The sequence below is a fragment of the Amia ocellicauda genome, chromosome 15 (assembly GCF_036373705.1).
Source record: "Amia ocellicauda isolate fAmiCal2 chromosome 15, fAmiCal2.hap1, whole genome shotgun sequence".
In the NCBI taxonomy this organism is placed as follows: Eukaryota; Metazoa; Chordata; class Actinopteri; order Amiiformes; family Amiidae; genus Amia; species Amia ocellicauda.
In genome coordinates, this window is record NC_089864.1 from 3,075,992 (window position 1) to 3,094,911 (window position 18,920).

Genomic DNA, 18,920 nt, shown 5'->3' on the forward strand with positions numbered 1-18,920 from the left:
TTCCCATGGTCTTCTGGGCCTTTTGGTGTTCCTGAGCTCACCAGTGCATTCTTTCTTTTTAAGAATGTACCAAATAGTTGATTTGGCCACACCTAATATATTTGTGCTCTCTCTCGGATTGGTTTGTTTTGATTTCTAAGGCAAAACTGAAGGCAAAACACCCCAATAACAAGCAGGAACTAGCATCACAAGTGAAGAACAATTTATGGAGATTAGAGGAGTGGTGATCGCGATTGGGAATTAGAGAGAGAGTAAACAATGAGCAACAGTTTGCAAAATTTGTTCCTGTCTTTTCAGCTTCTTCAACATGAAAATGAGCTAAATGGAGGAAAACAACTGCATACTGGCCCACTGCAACACCTCCTGAGATAAATTCTTAAAATTACAGAAAAAAAGTTAAAGCAGAAAGGCTCTGTATTTAAACCCCCCAGTTAGTTATATTTAATGCTAAGTCTTGTCATTTTACCTGTAGTTCTAAGTGTTCCTCTTGTGTACAGATCACATGTGTGCCTGACTTTTGTTTACTCCCTGTGTTTTGACTCCTGGATTGCCCTCTGACTGAATGCCTGATTGTTTAATCTACCGCCTGTGATCCCAACTACTCCCTTTGCCTTGCCTCCATTGCTTTGTTTGCTGGCTCTTTGACCTGAGGGTTGTACTACAAAGGGAGTTTAACCCACTCAGATTTAACTTGGGGTTATCAGGGAAAGTCAGGGTTGACACACTCTGATTGTTAAACTGTGTTAATCGCACTGCGACGGTGGTTAAGATGGCGGTTAGTTGACTTGGTGTGACTGAACTGGAGTTTGTGCGCGTTGGCGTGAAAGGGGCGCGTCTGGCAGCGCATGCGCAGTGTCTGTGCGCCGGACTGTGCCGGAATAATGCAGCTGATAATGTCAGATATGGGGTTTAAAGAAAGTCTAGCGGATAAATGTAACACCGTGGCGCCAACAAAGAAAGGGAGGCCTGTTGGCAGCGCATTGCGGATTAGTTAGTTGGTGAGTTGATTGCTCGCAGAGTCCCTGTTCTATGGCAAGCTGTTGTGACATCCATAATTGCTGATATCAAGAATACAATTGTTCAATTTCTGATATAAAGAATACAACTTCTGATATCAAGAATAATCTGGTATTTTTTATATCAGAAATTGTATTTTGGATATCAGAAATTGAGTTCTTGATAACATGCATACTAATTAGCTTCCGGTTCTCATTTTTATATCAAAAATGCATACTAATTAACATCCGTTGACGTGTAACAACCCTTTACACTCCGCCCCATTATTTTCAGATTATAAATGCATGTATCAAAATATAAATAATAAAATACAGAAACTAGAGACCAGGAACTTTCAAACGATGTCTGACTCGCCTATGTAGGGTCTTCCTAGCTTGAGCTACAGGCTGGCGAAGTCGGCCATTTCTCATAGTGTACAGGACTAATGTGCATCTGCGCGAGTTTTTGTTTGTACTGTCTGCCGATTAGCCCTTAAGGCCACGAATTGTTTCATTTGATATACGATAAATGCATATGGTACAAACTATCAAGGAAAATAATTAACCCGAAAACGTACTTATAACTCCAAAAAATCATAAATATTTATTTAGCCCAAGCATTTTCTAAATAAATACTTTTTATGATTTTTTTTTAGATATAAGTAAGTGTGCGGGTATTTTCTTTTTATTTGATATGATCTTTTTCGATACCCAGCACCTTCTAAGGTATTCATATGTGCGTGTGTAATCTTTTTTTTCTACAAACTATCAAGGAGAAACACACAAATAGACCGGACAATGCCAGTAGAGAATGACAAAACCGCTGAGGGTGTTCAGCAGTGTCAGACATTAACAATGAGAGGATGCCAGTCTGAGAGCTGCGTTCACCTCTACTGGGGGCCCTTCCGGAGAAGGGAGTGACTATAACACTGAAAGCAGCCGAAACAGGATGCTAATTAGTATGCATTTTTAATATCAAAAATAGAGCCAGATGTTAGTATGCATTTTTGATATCAATAATTCAGTTTCTGATTTCCAAAATACAATTTCTGATATAAAAAATGCAATTGTTGATATCAACAATTGGCAGTTAATTCTTGAGATCAGCAATTCTATTTTTGATATCAAGAATTGTATTCTTTATCAAAAATGCATACTAATTAACATCCGGTTAAGGATTAAATGTCACAACGGCTTGCCATGAATTGCTGATATCAGCAAATGTATTCTTGATATCAGCAATTATGGATTAAATGTCACAACGGCCTGCCATACTGTTCGGGCGTCTCTGCACACACTCTGGACTGGGGCAAGAACCTCAGTTTGTACTTTGTACACAAAACAAAAACGAGTATTGGGTTTTCCTGATTTCTATAAATAAGCAGCTAAAATGTGCATCGTTTGTCGTGCGGACAGATGTCAACCTCGCCTCTAAAATATAAAAGTGCGCACACACGACGGGAGGGTCACGGTGCCACAGCTACGTCAGTGGTGGAGAAATGATTTCCAATGGAGACGCGTTTCTAGCAGCGACACACAGAGAGCTGCTCCTCACCCGTTTCAATCAGACCCACTGACACAGATCTGTGATTGACCAGCACCAGAACCGCGTCCAGTTTGCATATATAATGTTGGTTGATTTGGGATTTTTCGCTGGTGATGTTTCGTTGTGAAGCAAAGATATGTTTGATTCCAAAACTGCCTGATTTCATGGAGACTTTGAGCTGTTTCTTGACTTCGAAATGACATCCGAAACGCGCATTTCAGGTCTCCAGTTGTCAGACTCTTCTGGGGGACCCCCAGACCCCCCATCCTGAATTACTCAATCGTCTTTGCCATAATTTTTCAACACTAATTTTGTGCAGTGCACAGTGGGACAAAGGGAAATGCTAAAGACTTGAATCTAATAAGACTTGATGCTTGAAAGTTTCTATTATGTTCATCTATATGACTACAATAATCTTTAACACATTAAAATGTAAGTGGTCTGAAACCGTTTTAATACAAATATATACATTTATATTTAAACATTTTATTTTTGTACTTTGACAAATTAATGTACTATATATAAACAATGGGGTATATTACTAATTCACAGAATTGTGTGTGTGTGTGTGTGTGTGTGGAAAGGGTCATTTGAAGGTGCCACAAAATGCTTTAATCCAGTTCAATTAAAGTGAAAGTGTTGAAAATAGGGTTTAGCAAGATTCCAGTTTGATATTCACACTAATATTATCACAATGAATGGGTAGATTGCACCACTAACCTTATATTTTGACACAAACACACACAGATAGACAGATACCCCTGCAGTACCTGATGCTTATTGTTCCTGCTGAGATTCCTGTAACTAAATTTAATCTATACCTCAATTCTCTATCCTAGTATTAACAATGGACTTGTTTAAAAAGGCCCAATTAATCAATTACAGTTAGTTTTCAGATACATCATTTAGAGGTCAGCTGGAGCACAGGGGATACTGCAGGACTTGGTTAGAGAAGCCCTGTTCCTTCAGTATCAGCAGTGATGCCTGGCTGCTCCTTCACACCCATTCAGAGCAACACAGCCCCTTGACAGTGCAGCCCTGTCCACATGGGACTGAGACCAGCAGGGCCTCGCGTGGCTGCAAACTGTCTCAGCTAGAGATTAAGCATTTCAGCTCCTGCAGGGCATTATTACCTGTCTACGTATTGGACTGGAGGACAGAGAGAGTCCAGTAATCCTCCCTAGTGTTACACCTCTACTCCCTTGAGCACAATAGCAACAGTGGAAGAGCAAGAGAGAAACAATTAAAAATAATGTGAATGACTTTGCAAGGTACTGAGTTATATACACAATATACACTCAGGATTATTAGGAACACCATACTAATACTGTGTTTGACCCCCTTTCGCCTTCAGAACTGCCTTAATTCTACGTGGCATTGATTCAACAAGGTGCTGAAAGCATTCTTTAGAAATGTTGGCCCATATTGATAGGATAGCATCTTGCAGTTGATGGAGATTTGTGGGATGCACATCCAGGGCACGAAGCTCCCGTTCCACCACATCCCAAAGATGCTCTATTGGGTTGAGATCTGGTGACTGTGGGGGCCAGTTTAGTACAGTGAACTCATTGTCATGTTCAAGAAACCAATTTGAAATGATTCGACCTTTGTGACATGGTGCATTATCCTGCTGGAAGTAGCCATCAGAGGATGGGTACATGGTGGTCATAAAGGGATGGACATGGTCAGAAACAATGCTCAGGTAGGCCGTGGCATTTAAACGATGCCCAATTGGCACTAAGGGGCCTAAAGTGTGCCAAGAAAACATCCCCCACACCATTACACCACCACCAGCAGCCTGCACAGTGGTAACAAGGCATGATGGATCCATGTTCTCATTCTGTTTACGCCAAATTCTGACTCTACCATCTGAATGTCTCAACAGAAATCGAGACTCATCAGACCAGGCAACATTTTTCCAGTCTTCAACTGTCCAATTTTGGTGAGCTTGTGCAAATTGTAGCCTCTTTTTCCTATTTGTAGTGGAGATGAGTGGTACCCGGTGGGGTCTTCTGCTGTTGTAGCCCACCGCCTCAAGGTTGTACGTGTTGTGGCTTCACAAATGCTTTGCTGCATACCTCGGTTGTAACGAGTGCTTATTTCAGTCAAAGTTGCTCTTCTATCAGCTTGAATCAGTCGGCCCATTCTCCTCTGACCTCTAGCATCAACAAGGCATTTTCGCCCACAGGACTGCTGCATACTGGATGTTTTTCCCTTTTTTTACACCATTCTTTGTAAACCCTAGAAATGGTTGTGCGTGAAAATCCCAGTAACTGAGCAGATTGTGAAATACTCAGACCGGCCCGTCTGGCACCAACAACCATGCCACGCTCAAAATTGCTTAAATCACCTTTCTTTCCCATTCAGACATTCAGTTTGGAGTTCAGGAGATTGTCTTGACCAGGACCACACCCCTAAATGCATTGAAGCAACTGCCATGTGATTGGTTGGTTAGATAATTGCATTAATGAGAAATTGAACAGGTGTTCCTAATAATCCTTTAGGTGAGTGTATATACAAATGTAGAACCCAAATTCTCTAACTCCTCCGATAAACACTGTATAAATAGGAATATTCCACTCTAACAAGTAAAACTGAACTAAAGTAAAATGCAATTTATAACAAATGCACTATAAATGACAAGTGCTTTTATTTAAATTGCACACTGCTCAATATCATATTTATTTACCTTCCTCTATTATCATTCCTCTTAGCAAAGATTACAGAAAAGGAAAAACTGTACAATATTGACACTGATCAATACAATACAAATAGATACAACAGGCAAGGAAAAGTGAGGGTTGTGGGCTGAGTGTGAAAGATGGAGGGCAGCTGGGCACACTTCTCTAATGAGTCACGGCTCTGTCACTTTGTTTTCAAAGTTTGAAAGTCCAGTTTGAAAAGAAGCGTCTCTGAAGGCTTGACTCCAGTGAGTGCTCCAGCCCTATTGTATCAGGAAAGACAGTTCATCTTGGGTTGCTATGGTTTACACACATCAGTCTATCAGTTTTCCACTCCACACAGGCTCCGAAGTAAAATAAACCAAATAAAAACTTTTATACCACATGTTCCACAGGTGAGTGTTCACAGCAATTGTACAGGTGTTTGATATTAATAACAAGAAAGTTACATAAAAGGTTGATTTCCAAAATTAATGAAGGCATTTCAACCAGGTCAGAAAACTGAGGCCCCATAGCTAAACTGATGACTAAATTAGAAGCAACATATATTCAAACTTTATATAAAGAAGCGCACAAGTGATAGAATAAACATAAAGCTCACTTTCTTAATTACTGTAAATGTGTAATAGCCAGATACAAAGTATAAAATATATCTAAATAATAACCAATAAACTAATTGGGTCCTACAAGCTCCTCTCTGATGTATTCAACAATATTTAATAGTGTAGATTTCTTAAATACTTTAATATATCAGGTATTGATGTTGATTTTATGATTTTATGAGATTTCTCTTTCAGGCACTGCATGATCCCTAAACACTTAAACACACAGGAACAGACATGAAGACAAACACACACTGACACTCACACACACACACACACAGCTCTATCCATGTTGCAGTCCTCTGTCAGTGTGAAGTGGTTGATTCAGACACAGAGCTGATTGAAGACCTGCTGCTCTTTCCGTCTGATCCTGTAAGACAGACACTCAGTAGTCAGTGGCCCCTGCACAGGTGACTGACACTGGTACTCACTGTGGCCCTGGAGCCAGTCATAGACACTGTGTATAGTACACTGGTACTCACTGTGGGCAGCGCTGTACTTCACAGCAGCACCAGTCCTGCAGTCCAGTCCGGCCCCTGCAGGAGAGAGGGACACAGTGGGGTCACAGTGGGGTCAGTGTGGCTGTGCAGCAGCAGTAGACAGTGTCAGTGTTGCTCGTCAATTACACTCCGCTGTGTGTCTCCTGCTGGGGTCTCTATGACTGGGGTCTGCAGCCCTGCTTCTGGAAACACTCAGGATCCTCAAACTGTTATTGTACTTGAGCTCTGAATTATTTAATTGGACAATCGTACAGCTTAATTAGTCCAATTAGAGCTGTAACTCTCCAGTTCCAGGGCTGGAGACCCCTGCTCTTAACAGTTTTCAGTGATTCAGTGTCTCCTTCTCCCTCACCTGCTGGTTTCCTCTTCCTCCTCCAGATGAAGATGCCGATGATGATGATGATGATGATCAGTAAGGCCAGCAGAGCCCCTATCACTGCACCAGCGAGGAGCCCAGCGTCCGGCTCAGGCTGCAACTCTGAGGGCAAACAGGAGAGTGAGGGGCTGCTCACACACACACACACACAGACACATAGACACACACACATATACACACACACAGCTACAGTCACAGTCTTCCCCCTCTCCCCTGTCTCACCCCAGTCCATGTGCAGCTTGTTGTCCATGCTGCTGTGAGTGACCGTGCAGGAGTACTGGTGCTCTCTCTGCTCCTGTTTGCTGACAGTCAGGCTCCTCCTCAGCTGGTAGGTCCCATCTCCGTTGGGCAGCACCTCCCCCCCGCTCAGCTGCTGCTCTGGGACGGGCTGGCCGTCTCTCAGCAGGGTCACCTCCACAGCCCGGGGGTAGAAGCCGGTCGCCAGGCAGACCACCTCCGCCCCCCTGGAGAACACCCTGACTCTGGGCTTCTCTGTAGAGGAGAAGCAAAGAGTCTTTCAGTTATGGATCGCCAAATGTAAAGCAGCACACACTTATTTCTAGTGTCTTTGTCACAGATTTAACTTAAATCTTGTGCTTTTTTCCAGATTTAGTAAATACTTAAGCCATTTTTCCAACATTTATAAATATTTAATATTTTTAAATTAATACTTAAATGAATGATAATTCTTATCGTTTGATTACATATATAGCTAAATCCTAAATATGGGCTTTGCAAACTAAACATTTAACTTTGAAATAAATATTTAACTTAAATCTGAGTCACAATATAAATATATAGCTTTTAAATAAATGTTTAGTTTAAATCTACATCTTAAGTTTAAATTTAAAATCAAAATAGACATTCAATGTAAATGTTAAATGCGAAGTTTGCTAAATAAATATATAGCTAACATGCAAATACAGTCCCTGCCCCTCTGGTCAGGTCAGCCTCTTACAGCAGTGGACGGGGTATGATCTCTGTAAATGATGGTGGCCGAAGTATATCAAATCGTTTTTTAACTGTTATTAAATTAACTTTCATAAATTAATATCTTAGATCATTCAGTTTAAATCAGAATGATTCATACCGTAATTGTGAGTGTTTCATACTCACTCCATTCTGCAAGTTTCCCACAATGCATCTGGTTATAGGTATGAACCATGCCACACACCCAGTGTAGTACAGTCATGACCAGTACTATATGTTGTTTTATTAAAAAAAACATAAAGCAAGTGGGGTTGTGGGCCAGTGTACCAAAGGAGAAAATGGTTTTCTGTGAGTTTAATACTTCATACCCAGTGCTTACTGGTCTGCTAGCTGTTCACTGCATATAAAGCCCTGATCAATCCACAACTTGGTGAGGTTTTAAGCTTGTTTTTACTGGGATGCTTTTGCTTTTTGCTTAGGAGCCAGTCTGCACTAGGTCCACTGACCACATCAAGAAAACACAATCTGATGCCCCAACGATGCACAAAAACACAGCTCAGATTACGCAGTTTACTCCAATACCACACCCCCACTGGTGTGAGAGGCTGACATGTCCAGAGGGTCTGGACTTTATTTGAATGTTAGTTATATATTTATTTTGCAAACTCCAGATTTAACATTTAGATTTAAACTAAAAAATTAGATATAACTTTAGATTTAGAATTAACATTTACATTTAGCATTTACCATTTACCATTTAGCTTTAGATTTAATTTAGATTTTACATTTACATTTAAGATTTTACATTTATGTTTAAGATTTTACATTTATGTTTAATATTTAGGTTTAAGATTTAGATTTAAACTAAACATTTAATTAAAAGCTTATATATTTATTCTGTGACTCAGATATTTACGATTTCATTTAAATATTTATTTCAAAGCTAAACGATCATTTTGCAAAGCCCATGTTTAAGATTTAGCTAAATATCTCAAAGGATAAATACATATTTTTCAGAATGGAGATTTAGCATTTAATTATTTATTTAAAAACATGAAATATTTATACATGTGGGACAAATTGCTTAAGTATTTACTAAATCTGGAAAAAATCACAAGATTTAAGTTAAATCTGTGAAAAAAGACAGTAGGAAAAAAGTCTGTTTTAAATTTGGTGTCCCATACACAGTAGTACTGGAGACACATTTTAGCTGGATTTTACTGTACAGCACAAAGATCTATGGAGTTCAGCTCTGCCCCATACCTTTCCTGTTGACTATATGTGTATCCTGCTGAAGGTGGCTCTTCAGTATTCTCACACACATGGGCTGATAGACATTTTGATCTATTACTCTATTAACTTTGAGCATCAATGGGTCAATCAGTCTGTCGGGCAGAAGGGCGTTCCAGCTGTAGGCCTGTGGGTTGTAGCTCAGCACCTCCTGCCCATCGTAGGCGTCCACTGCCTTAAAGCGCACTGTGCCATCATCGTCCAGCTCACAGCCAGCTATTCTCTGGTAGGTGTGAAGACCTGAAATATGCAAACCCACACACATGAATAATAATAATATTCCTACTGTGATTGGAAAGTTGGATGAAAATGTTCCTTGTTTGTTTTATATGGTCTCACACACTTTAATAGTTTAAATGTTGTGTCTCTCTACTCACCCTCACTGTGGTTGAAGCACACTGTGAGCCGCTGCAGTTTGTCTTTCATGCTGTAGTAAGTACCCATGCATCTGTCCAGTTTAATTTCGGCAAACTCCACAATATCGGGGTTGGGGGCCCAGTGCCGGCGAGAAAGCACCTTTTTCACTGTGCTGTCATAGTACTCCATCTGCACATCATCCACCATCCCCACAATGACCAGCTCTGGGAAATCAGTCTGTCCTGTAGTCAGAGTGAGGAAGTACCAGAGCGAGTGTGAGCCTGGACAGAAACAAACACAAAGACCCTTAATTGTAATTAAAACGTTTCTCTGATATCATCCTTGTATCTTTCAGTTGATTACATCTAACTAAACAGGCTGTGTGACCCATCATGGGGTACAGAAATACTCTCTGTGTAACACCTCCTGCTCAACTAGCACTGCCAGGAGCGGTTAATATGGAGGGCCTGGGTGGGTGCCGTCCAACGACCTCAGACTCCAAGTCCTTTGCAGACTGCTCCACAGCCTTGCTTGGAGGCATCTGTCGTCATGAACACTCGGTGATAGATCAAATCCAAGGGGCACACAGAGAGCAAGATATTGAGGGAACTGGAATGCTCCACCAAGCAGGCTCGGTCGCGGTGTGGGTGCATTTTCAGTGAACAAAACAGTTGCAGAGGCATCATCCTGAGAAGGCCGAGTGGGAGGGTTTGTGACGCACTAGGAGGCCCAGAAGTCTCTGACAAAGGGACAATCAGAAGCAACATCTCAACTGGAAGAGGGAGAGAAATGCGCTTGTGGAAGCTTTGTAGGGTTAGAGACAGGCCAAAGAGGAGTAACTTCCTGTTCATTGGCATGATGGGGATGTGAAAGTAGGCATCTTTCAGATGTTCCAGAAGTTCCTATGTGCACATCACCATATATACAAACAGGAAACAAGAAGGGACTGTTTGAGTGAACAATGCAGTTGCCTTTGGCAGCTCTGATAGAAAAAGTGTTTAGATTAAATTAAATAATTTACATATTTTATGTAACATGGTTTACTCATGCAATTAGTTACAAACTTTCCAAACCATCTGTCACAATTTATTACAACATTACATTTTAAACAAACACCACATGCAGAGTATACACACACATATATACATATATACACACATATATATATATATATATATATACACACACCGCAACAAACTGCGATGCACTGTGTGTTCTGACACCTTTCTATCAGAACTTTTTCAGCAATTTGAGCTACAGTAGCTCGTCTGTTGGATCGGACCACACGGGCCAGCCTTCGCTCCCCACGTGCATCAGTGAGTCTTGGCCGCCCATAACCCTGTCGCCGGTTCACCACTTTTCCTTCCTTGGACCACTTTTGATAGGTACTGACCACTGCAGACTGGGAACACCCCACAAGAGCTGCAGTTTTGGAGATGCTCTGACCCAGTCGTCTAGCCATCACAATGTGGCCCTTGTCAAAGTCGCTCAGATCCTTACACTTGCCCATTTTTCCTGCTTGTAACACATCAATAATATATCCCACCCACTGACAGGTGCCATGATAACGAGATGATCAGTGTTATTCACTTCACCTGTCAGTGCTCATAATGTTATGGCTGATCGGTGTGTATATATATATATATATATATATATATATAATTTATTTATTTATTACTATTTTATTATTATTATTATTATTATTATTATTATTATTATTATTATTATTTCTTGGCAGACGCCCTTATCCAGGGCGACTTACAACATAAGTGCAATACAAAGTGCATACATACAAAAATATTTAAACAAATAAATGATCTCTGTAATGACTGTAAAAACTGTATGACAAAGAGGCATCATCGATAGTTTCCCATGATCACTCGTCCTTCAGGTTTAAGAATGTCTTTATTTTGCCCCCTTTTCAAAGAAATTCATTAAACATCTACTTTTATTAGACTGCAGTACTGTACTGTAACCCCTGACAAATTAAGTTTCACTTTCCATTTACTGTGCCTTCCGGACTAAATTTTTTTTTACTGTCTCCCTAATACTGCGAATTTATATAAAATAAAACTTGCAACTGATCAGGGAAAAGCACTTACAGCAGCTGCTAATCAAAATCACAGTGAAATCAACTGAAAAGTAACATAGAGCAGCGATCTTACTCACAGACATGGCGTCAAAAAGGCAGAGAGTCACTAACACTGCAGCAAGACCCTTCATATCCAGAAAAAACCAGTCGGGACAGACTGAGCAGCACTGTCTGGTCTAGAAGACTGTACTGGAGTTACAGCAATTTAAAACGCGTTAACTCTCTAAGCATTTTTGACAGTCTCTCTGTGTGGCTGTGGTTTTACCACTAAATGCTGCGTCAACACAAAACATAAATCCAGGAAAATAAATATCACATGATTTCAACACTTAAATCCAAGTCTTGAAAATAACAATTTGTAATTAAGAATGTCTCAGGTTAATATGTAACAGAAACTCTGCCATGAGTCTGTCCTTAGAAAATGGCAGAAGAGATAAATGGGGAAGCAATGGTCTGTAAACCCAGAAACAGCTTCCTTATTAACTTTATTAATAATCACTGGTGCCTGGAGAACCAATCTCCTTCTGGATCTGCAGCAGCCTTCTATCAACAGCTTAAGATAATTTGCAGCTTAATTAAATATGCCAAATATTAATTATCATTATTATTTTATTGTTATCATTATTTCATTTCTTAACAGTCCAGGGTGACTTACAATTGTTGCATTGTTTTTTACATACAATTACTCATTTATACTGCTAGGTTTTTAATGGACCAGTCTAGGTAAAGTACAGTTTGTCAATCACCTGAGGAGGCCTCAGCCAAGCACATGCTGTCAATTAAACAGACGCATACATCATTGGTCAGCACAGCACCAAGCACAGACAGAAAGACTGTTTGAAAGAATGTTTCTGATTTTATTATCATTGGAAAATTAAAAATATACAGTATATGTGTAAAGTGTTCATTACTGGCTTGCAAAACATGCATGCAAGATTTAATTTTAGGCATATTGGCTTGCAAAATTTGCTCATAACAGCTTGAATGTAGTTACCTTCAAACAGGTAACATAACATTTATAAATAACTTAGCTTTTAGTTACCTAACTGGCTAGTTAAGCATGATATTGTGCATTAGCCTAACAATGGTCTGATTTGTGGTAGAATGAGATTATATTCCTTCTCTGTTAATCTCTGACATAAGTGTAGATGTAATGGATAAACTTTTTGATTATGTGTGATAGAACTGTACCACAATGTTTTAGGCAGGACTACAGAGAGCAGCTGGGTCCACAATTAGTCAAACCGAGGCACAGTATGTAGTGAGAAACCGCAACACTAAGGTCAAATAACCAAATAAGTAACTGTACTGTGGTCTCAGGCACGATCCCACAAACCCCTCCTTCTTTCCACATCTGTGTTTCCCCTGTTGGACCCAAGCCCTAGAACTGTGGCCGATGACTCATGGCCTGATGACTTCTTGTTGTGCTGCTGATCCCTGGTCCTCTGACTTCACTATTCTAGTGGCCTCCCCTTGAAATGAGTGATCTGTCACAATACACTTGGTTTGAATCAAGGAGATGAAAGGGAGAGAAATATCGATGCAATATATTAATTTATTAAATATATTAATTGTATAAAATGATAAATATCTAAAGAATTTAACATATGTAATGTGTTAACTAAAAACTAGTTTATTTAGAATGTTTCCTTAAGTTATCTGTTTGAAGAATCCAAGCTGTGTTGAGCAAGTTTTGCAAGCCAGTGATGAACACATATTCTGTATGTTTTTACTTTTCAAATAATAACAAAAGCTAAAACATTTCGTAAATAACTTGGTACTTAACTAAAATTTTCTCGTCTTCTTGTGCATGCACTCAGTGCTGTGTTGACAAGTTTCAGCTGAATCTCTCCGAATCCAATCAAATACAATTGAAAGATCAATTGGGAAACAGCTAAATAAATTACCGAATCGACAAATTAATTCAATGCATAATTTATTAATTGATTAATTAAATTATACATTGTGACTTGACAAATTAATTAAAAAATCTAAATTTAATTTTAAATGCTTCATAGTAAACCTCTAAAATAACATGGTCCTCGGGAGCTGAAACATCTACGTGTTATACTGGAATTGCTTTGGCCTCAATCATTTCCGGTAATGTTATTCAGGAAATAACATTAAATAACAACAAATCTTTTTGTTACAGTTAACAAGGTGTATGCAGGAAATAAATATGTTCTGCAATGGTTAAATTGTGTATTTTTTATTTAATTACAACACTTATTTTATAATCTTACTTAAAACAGAAGAGCACATGTAAAATATACAGTAGTATGAGGAATAAATCTTTCAGGTACATACACGTATGAAACATTCACACAAGTATTGAATTCAATATATATATAAAAACAACACACAACCTGCTTTACATGTAAAACCTGTTTTAAGTAGCCTGTTGCCGCAGCCAACTGTCCTGATTACATGAACATAACTTAATTATTAAAGTTAGTCTCAAATAAATGTATAAATTAAGAAATGAAATAATTTGGTCAAAAATAAGATAATGCACACCTGGTAACAAATGCTAATGAGGATACTGTAGAATGGGGGCGAATTATCATAGGTGCAAATTGTCGGGAACCAATTGTCTGTGGGGCGAATTGACAGGGACAAATTGTCATGGACCTGTGAAGTGCCTTCCTGTACTGAAATTACCTCCTGATAAGAGCTGATGCCAAAACCATGATACACACTGATTTTCTGACTAGTACGTAGTCCAGTCTGCAGTATGAAAATAAATTATTCAGAGTGCTATATATGTCATGTGACCTCATGGTACATCTGCCGAACATGAAGCATGATAGGATGCAGTTGTAGCTGTCTGAGGTCAGAGCTCCCCGTCCGGGATCCGGACCCCCCCACACCGCAGCCACTCCAGCGCAGTACAGTGTTAAGCCCTTTACACCAAAAGGCCGGGTCTCCTACCATGGGAGCCTCAACACTGCACTACATTTACTGAGGGGTTACATCACCTTGTAATATGCTCATTATAAACCGAATGAGCCCCGTTACACTGTAATGTTCACTGTTCATTGTAATGAGCTCTGGCTGTATACTGCATATTTTGGCGAATGTGGCAATCCATATGGGTACTTTTACCATACTACAAATTATATGGCAAGCCAAATTGTCATTTAGAGATATCTCAAAATACAATTCAAAATATCTTAAATTGAATTGCAAATATCTCAAATGAACTCTATTTGAAGATATCTCAAATTGAATGAGATGCTGAATGCTGTATGTTTTGTATCTGCACCTTTCTGTCTATTTTAAGATATCTGAAATAGGACAGGAAGTCAATTTGAAATATTTAATTTAAAGCTCCAATTTGAGATATCCTGAAATGTAGTTAGTTTGAGATATCTGCAATTCAATTTGAGATATCTTGAATTGTATTTTGAGATATCTCTAAATCACAATTTGGGTTGCCATACAAATGAATATACTACATCCGATATGCATACTGCACACTACTGAAATGTTGGTATGTAGAAAGTGTATTATGGTAGTGTGCAGTTTTGAATACAGCCATATTGAAATGACTTCCGGATATACTGAAATTGTCCCACGCAATTGAAATCTCTTGCACAAACATATGAAAAACATCTCACTTATTTGTATGAGAATTTCTTGCATGCACTTAAAAAGTTCCCAAGGAAACATTTCATAAGTATGTACACCGATGACTGCACTGTTGTACACTGATCGGCCTTAACATTATGACCACTGACAGGTGAAGTGAATAACACTGATAATCTCATTATCATGGCACCTGTCAGTGGATGGGATATATTAGGCAGCAAGTGAACATTTTGTCCTCAAAGTTGATATGTTACAAGCAGGAAAAATGGGCAAGCATTAGGATCTGAGCGACTTTGACAAGGGCCAAATTGTGATGGCTAGACGACTGGGTGAGAGCATCTCCAAAACTGCAGCTCTTGTGGGGTGTTCCCAGTCTGCAGTGGTCAGTACCTATCAAAAGTGGTCCAAGGAAGGAAAAGCGGTGAACCGGCGACAGAGTCATGGGCGCAAGTGGGAGCGAAGGCTGGCCCGTGTGGTCCGATCCAACAGACGAGCTACTGTAGCTCAAATTGTTGAAAAAGTGAATGCTGGTTCTGATAGAAAGGTGTCAGAACACACAGTGCATCGCAGTTTGTTGCGTATGGGGCTGCGTAGCCGCAGACCAGTCAGGGTGCCCATGCTGACCCCTGTCCACTGCCGAAAGCGCCTACAATGGGCACGTGAGCATCAGAACTGGACCACAGAGCAATGGAAGAAGGTGGCCTGGTCTGATGAATCACAAATTCAAGGTGTTGACCTGGCCTCCAAATTCCCCAGATCTCAATCCAATCAAGCATCTGTGGGATGTGCTGGACAAACAAGTCCGATCCATGGAGGCCCCACCTCGCAACTTACAGGACTTAAAGGATCTGCTGCTAACGTCCTGGTGCCAGATACCACAGCACACCTTCAGGGGTCTAGTGGAGTCCATGCCTCGACGGGTCAGGGCTGCTTTGGCAGCAAAAGGGGGACCTACACAATATTAGGCAGGTGGTCATAATGTTATGGTTGATCTGTGTATGTATGTATGTGTGTGAGCATTTCATATGCGTGTGTGTGTTTCACATGTGTATCTGTGAGTATTTAATATGTGTGTGCACAAAAGGTTTGAAATATTAAAATATAAATATATGTTTGAAGCAAAAGGTATGAGCTAAAGGAAGAAGACAAAGGGGAAGTCACAGATAAACAACAATACAATGTATGATTAAGCAGCATGATGAATCATAGTTATACAAATCTCAAAATCAGGCATGCTGAACACCTCAGGGAAAAAAATGTGATTTTGGCTTTTTGTCGGTTTTTGTACTTTGTTAATTGTTAATTTTGAATTTTGTTACATAAGATTGTTTTAAATCTAAATTATTTAACAACCAATAAACAAATTATAACATTTTCTTTTATAAATCGCATGAAATTGTGATTTCCCTCAATACACGCCCATAATCTACCATTGACAGTACATTTTAATATAACTATTGTATCAAATAAATGTGTAATATATATATATATATATATATATATATATATATATATATATATATATATATATATATATATATATATATCTCAGAACATATGGCTGTATTTTGCATCTACAAAATATGTATTATTATTATTATTATTATTATTATTATTATTATTACGTATTATTGCCAATCCTGAATTATTTATTTGGGAGTGATATTACCTCGGATCGTGTGATCTGAGTTTAGTTTATAGAGTCTGTCTACACCAGATAGGGGGTGAAGGAGGTATAAGTGGTAACACTGGAAATATATATATTATTAAAATACACAAAGGAAGTGATTAAAACAAGCAAACAAATAAACTACTTACCTCCATGAGCTGCCCCGTTCAGGGAGATAAATGTCAATATTGCAGCGACCAGCACCATCACACTGAGATAAACTAGAACGGCGTGTCTCTGAAATAAGCAACTACTGGAACATTAGAAAGAAAACCCGTTTCCAATATCGCTGCTGTCGTTAGTGCGTCGCAGTGTTTTTATGAGGAACTAAATGGAAAGTTTCACTTTCACTTTGTTACGCAGCTGGTCTGCTGTCGAGCAGGTCCAGACAGGTAGACAAATGATGTAACTGGTGTTGAAGAAAATCTACAATAATGCCTTCCCTGCTAACACAATGTGAGTTGTGTGTTACCTGTCTTACACCCTTAACCCTGATATAACACTGCTCGCTATTTAACAATATTTAATATTCAATCACTTTTTGGTTGTTTTGTTTTTTTGCTATAACGATATTAAAACTATATCACACTTTACAGGATAATGTATTTCTTTGTCTATAATAAGTGCTAGATTAGTAGCACAAATCCAGACACGTCAGTCTTTTATTTGTAATTAGTATTAATTAGGCTATTATTAATATTAATTCATATAAAATTATATTATTATCATCATCATCATCATCATCATCATATTTGAAGTACTAGTAGTAGTAGTGTAGGACAATAACAAAGAAAAAAATGTTAAAAAATCAATCGATAGATTCATATTTTGAGAGAACCTTAGCGTTAAATTGTCCCCACCAATAATTTATGGGCGGCCCAAAAAAAAAAGTCGCATGTATGTAACAAGTCCCAGTCACAACTGTGATTAGATTTTTGGTTGTTTTTTCTTTTTTCTTTCGTCCTTAAGTTGTAGTTCATGTTTAATTATGTTTTTCCTAGTTTTACCAAAGTGGTCATGTAGGCGAACGTGTCAATCAAAATTAGAATAGAGTCTTAATTTGGCTCCTGATGGCAGGAGATCAAATATTAAGTATAAATGTTGTTTTATTTAATTTTATTATTAGCACCTGGCAGATGAAAAAAGGAGGGGGGGGGGAATTAGATAGAGGGGCAAATGTTGCCGTCTGCCACTATAATTACTTAGGGAAAACTTATGCTGCGTATCAATATGTTATTAATTATTTATAAATGTTTCATATGTGAGTAATATATACTTTATAAAGCATTAATAATACATTATAAATTAGTTATAACTCGGTTATAACAACACATTGAATGGACATTGTCGAACAGGAGGCTAAAAAGTAAAACAATTATGATCCAAAACTGAAAAAAATATTTAGTAGGAATGTGTCAAAGCATTAGTGAAAAGGGACACTTTTTAGCTACCTGTTAAACATTGTGACTATTCCATGTGTGTTATAACTGTAGTATAACTCGTTTATTCATACTTTATACATTATATATTAATCATTTAATAATACTTTATAAATCGTGAATAACACATTAATAAGCAGCACCTTAATCTACCGGTAATCAACCGGGTTAATTGTAGCAAAGGTGTAGGGATAACTAACACGTTTATTTATTTCAATTTAGCAGCTAATTTTAAATCCTTTAAGTGTACGTTTTTTAAGGCTTGGTTACATAGCTGGATGCAACCATATGATACACACTCATTTACCAGGGTATCTCTCCCCTGTGTGTGTTATTATTATTATTGGAGACTGGTTTTCGTTAGCGCTAATGCAGTAAAACAGCCTGATAAGAAAATAAGAAAAAGACACCAAAAAACTAAACACATTAAACATTTAAAGCATGGTAATTCCACTGTACAAGTTTATATATATATATATATATACACTCACCTAAAGGATTATTAGGAACACCATACTAATACTGTGTTTGACCCCCTTTCGCCTTCAGAACTGCCTTAATTCTACGTGGCATTGATTCAACAAGGTGCTGAAAGCATTCTTTAGAAATGTTGGCCCATATTGATAGGATAGCATCTTGCAGTTGATGGAGATTTGTGGGATGCACATCCAGGGCACGAAGCTCCCGTTCCACCACATCCCAAAGATGCTCTATTGGGTTGAGATCTGGTGACTGTGGGGGCCAGTTTAGTACAGTGAACTCATTGTCATGTTCAAGAAACCAATTTGAAATGATTCGACCTTTGTGATATGGTGCATTATCCTGCTGGAAGTAGCCATCAGAGGATGGGTA

General features: G+C 38.7%; 1 protein-coding gene across 4 annotated transcripts; it reads right to left on the reverse strand.

The window, feature by feature from the left end:
• Window positions 1–5,169: 5,169 nt before the first annotated feature.
• LOC136771321 (major histocompatibility complex class I-related gene protein) lies at window positions 5,170–16,955 on the reverse strand. 4 transcript variants are annotated; one of them, XM_066723538.1, is made up of 8 exons: window positions 16,779–16,955; window positions 15,795–15,911; window positions 9,298–9,558; window positions 8,894–9,160; window positions 6,923–7,192; window positions 6,677–6,802; window positions 6,307–6,360; window positions 5,170–6,194 (listed from the first exon to the last, which is right to left on the reverse strand). In XM_066723538.1, the coding sequence occupies exons 1-8, from the start codon at window positions 16,834–16,836 to the stop codon at window positions 6,130–6,132; spliced, it is 1,218 nt and encodes a 405-aa protein (XP_066579635.1). In that variant the 5' UTR covers window positions 16,837–16,955; the 3' UTR covers window positions 5,170–6,129. The 4 variants fall into 4 exon arrangements, with proteins under 4 accessions (XP_066579635.1, XP_066579638.1, XP_066579636.1 ...); XM_066723541.1 differs by lacking the exon at window positions 15,795–15,911 and having other exon boundaries at window positions 9,298–9,519; XM_066723539.1 differs by lacking the exon at window positions 15,795–15,911.
• Window positions 16,956–18,920: the final 1,965 nt, after the last annotated feature.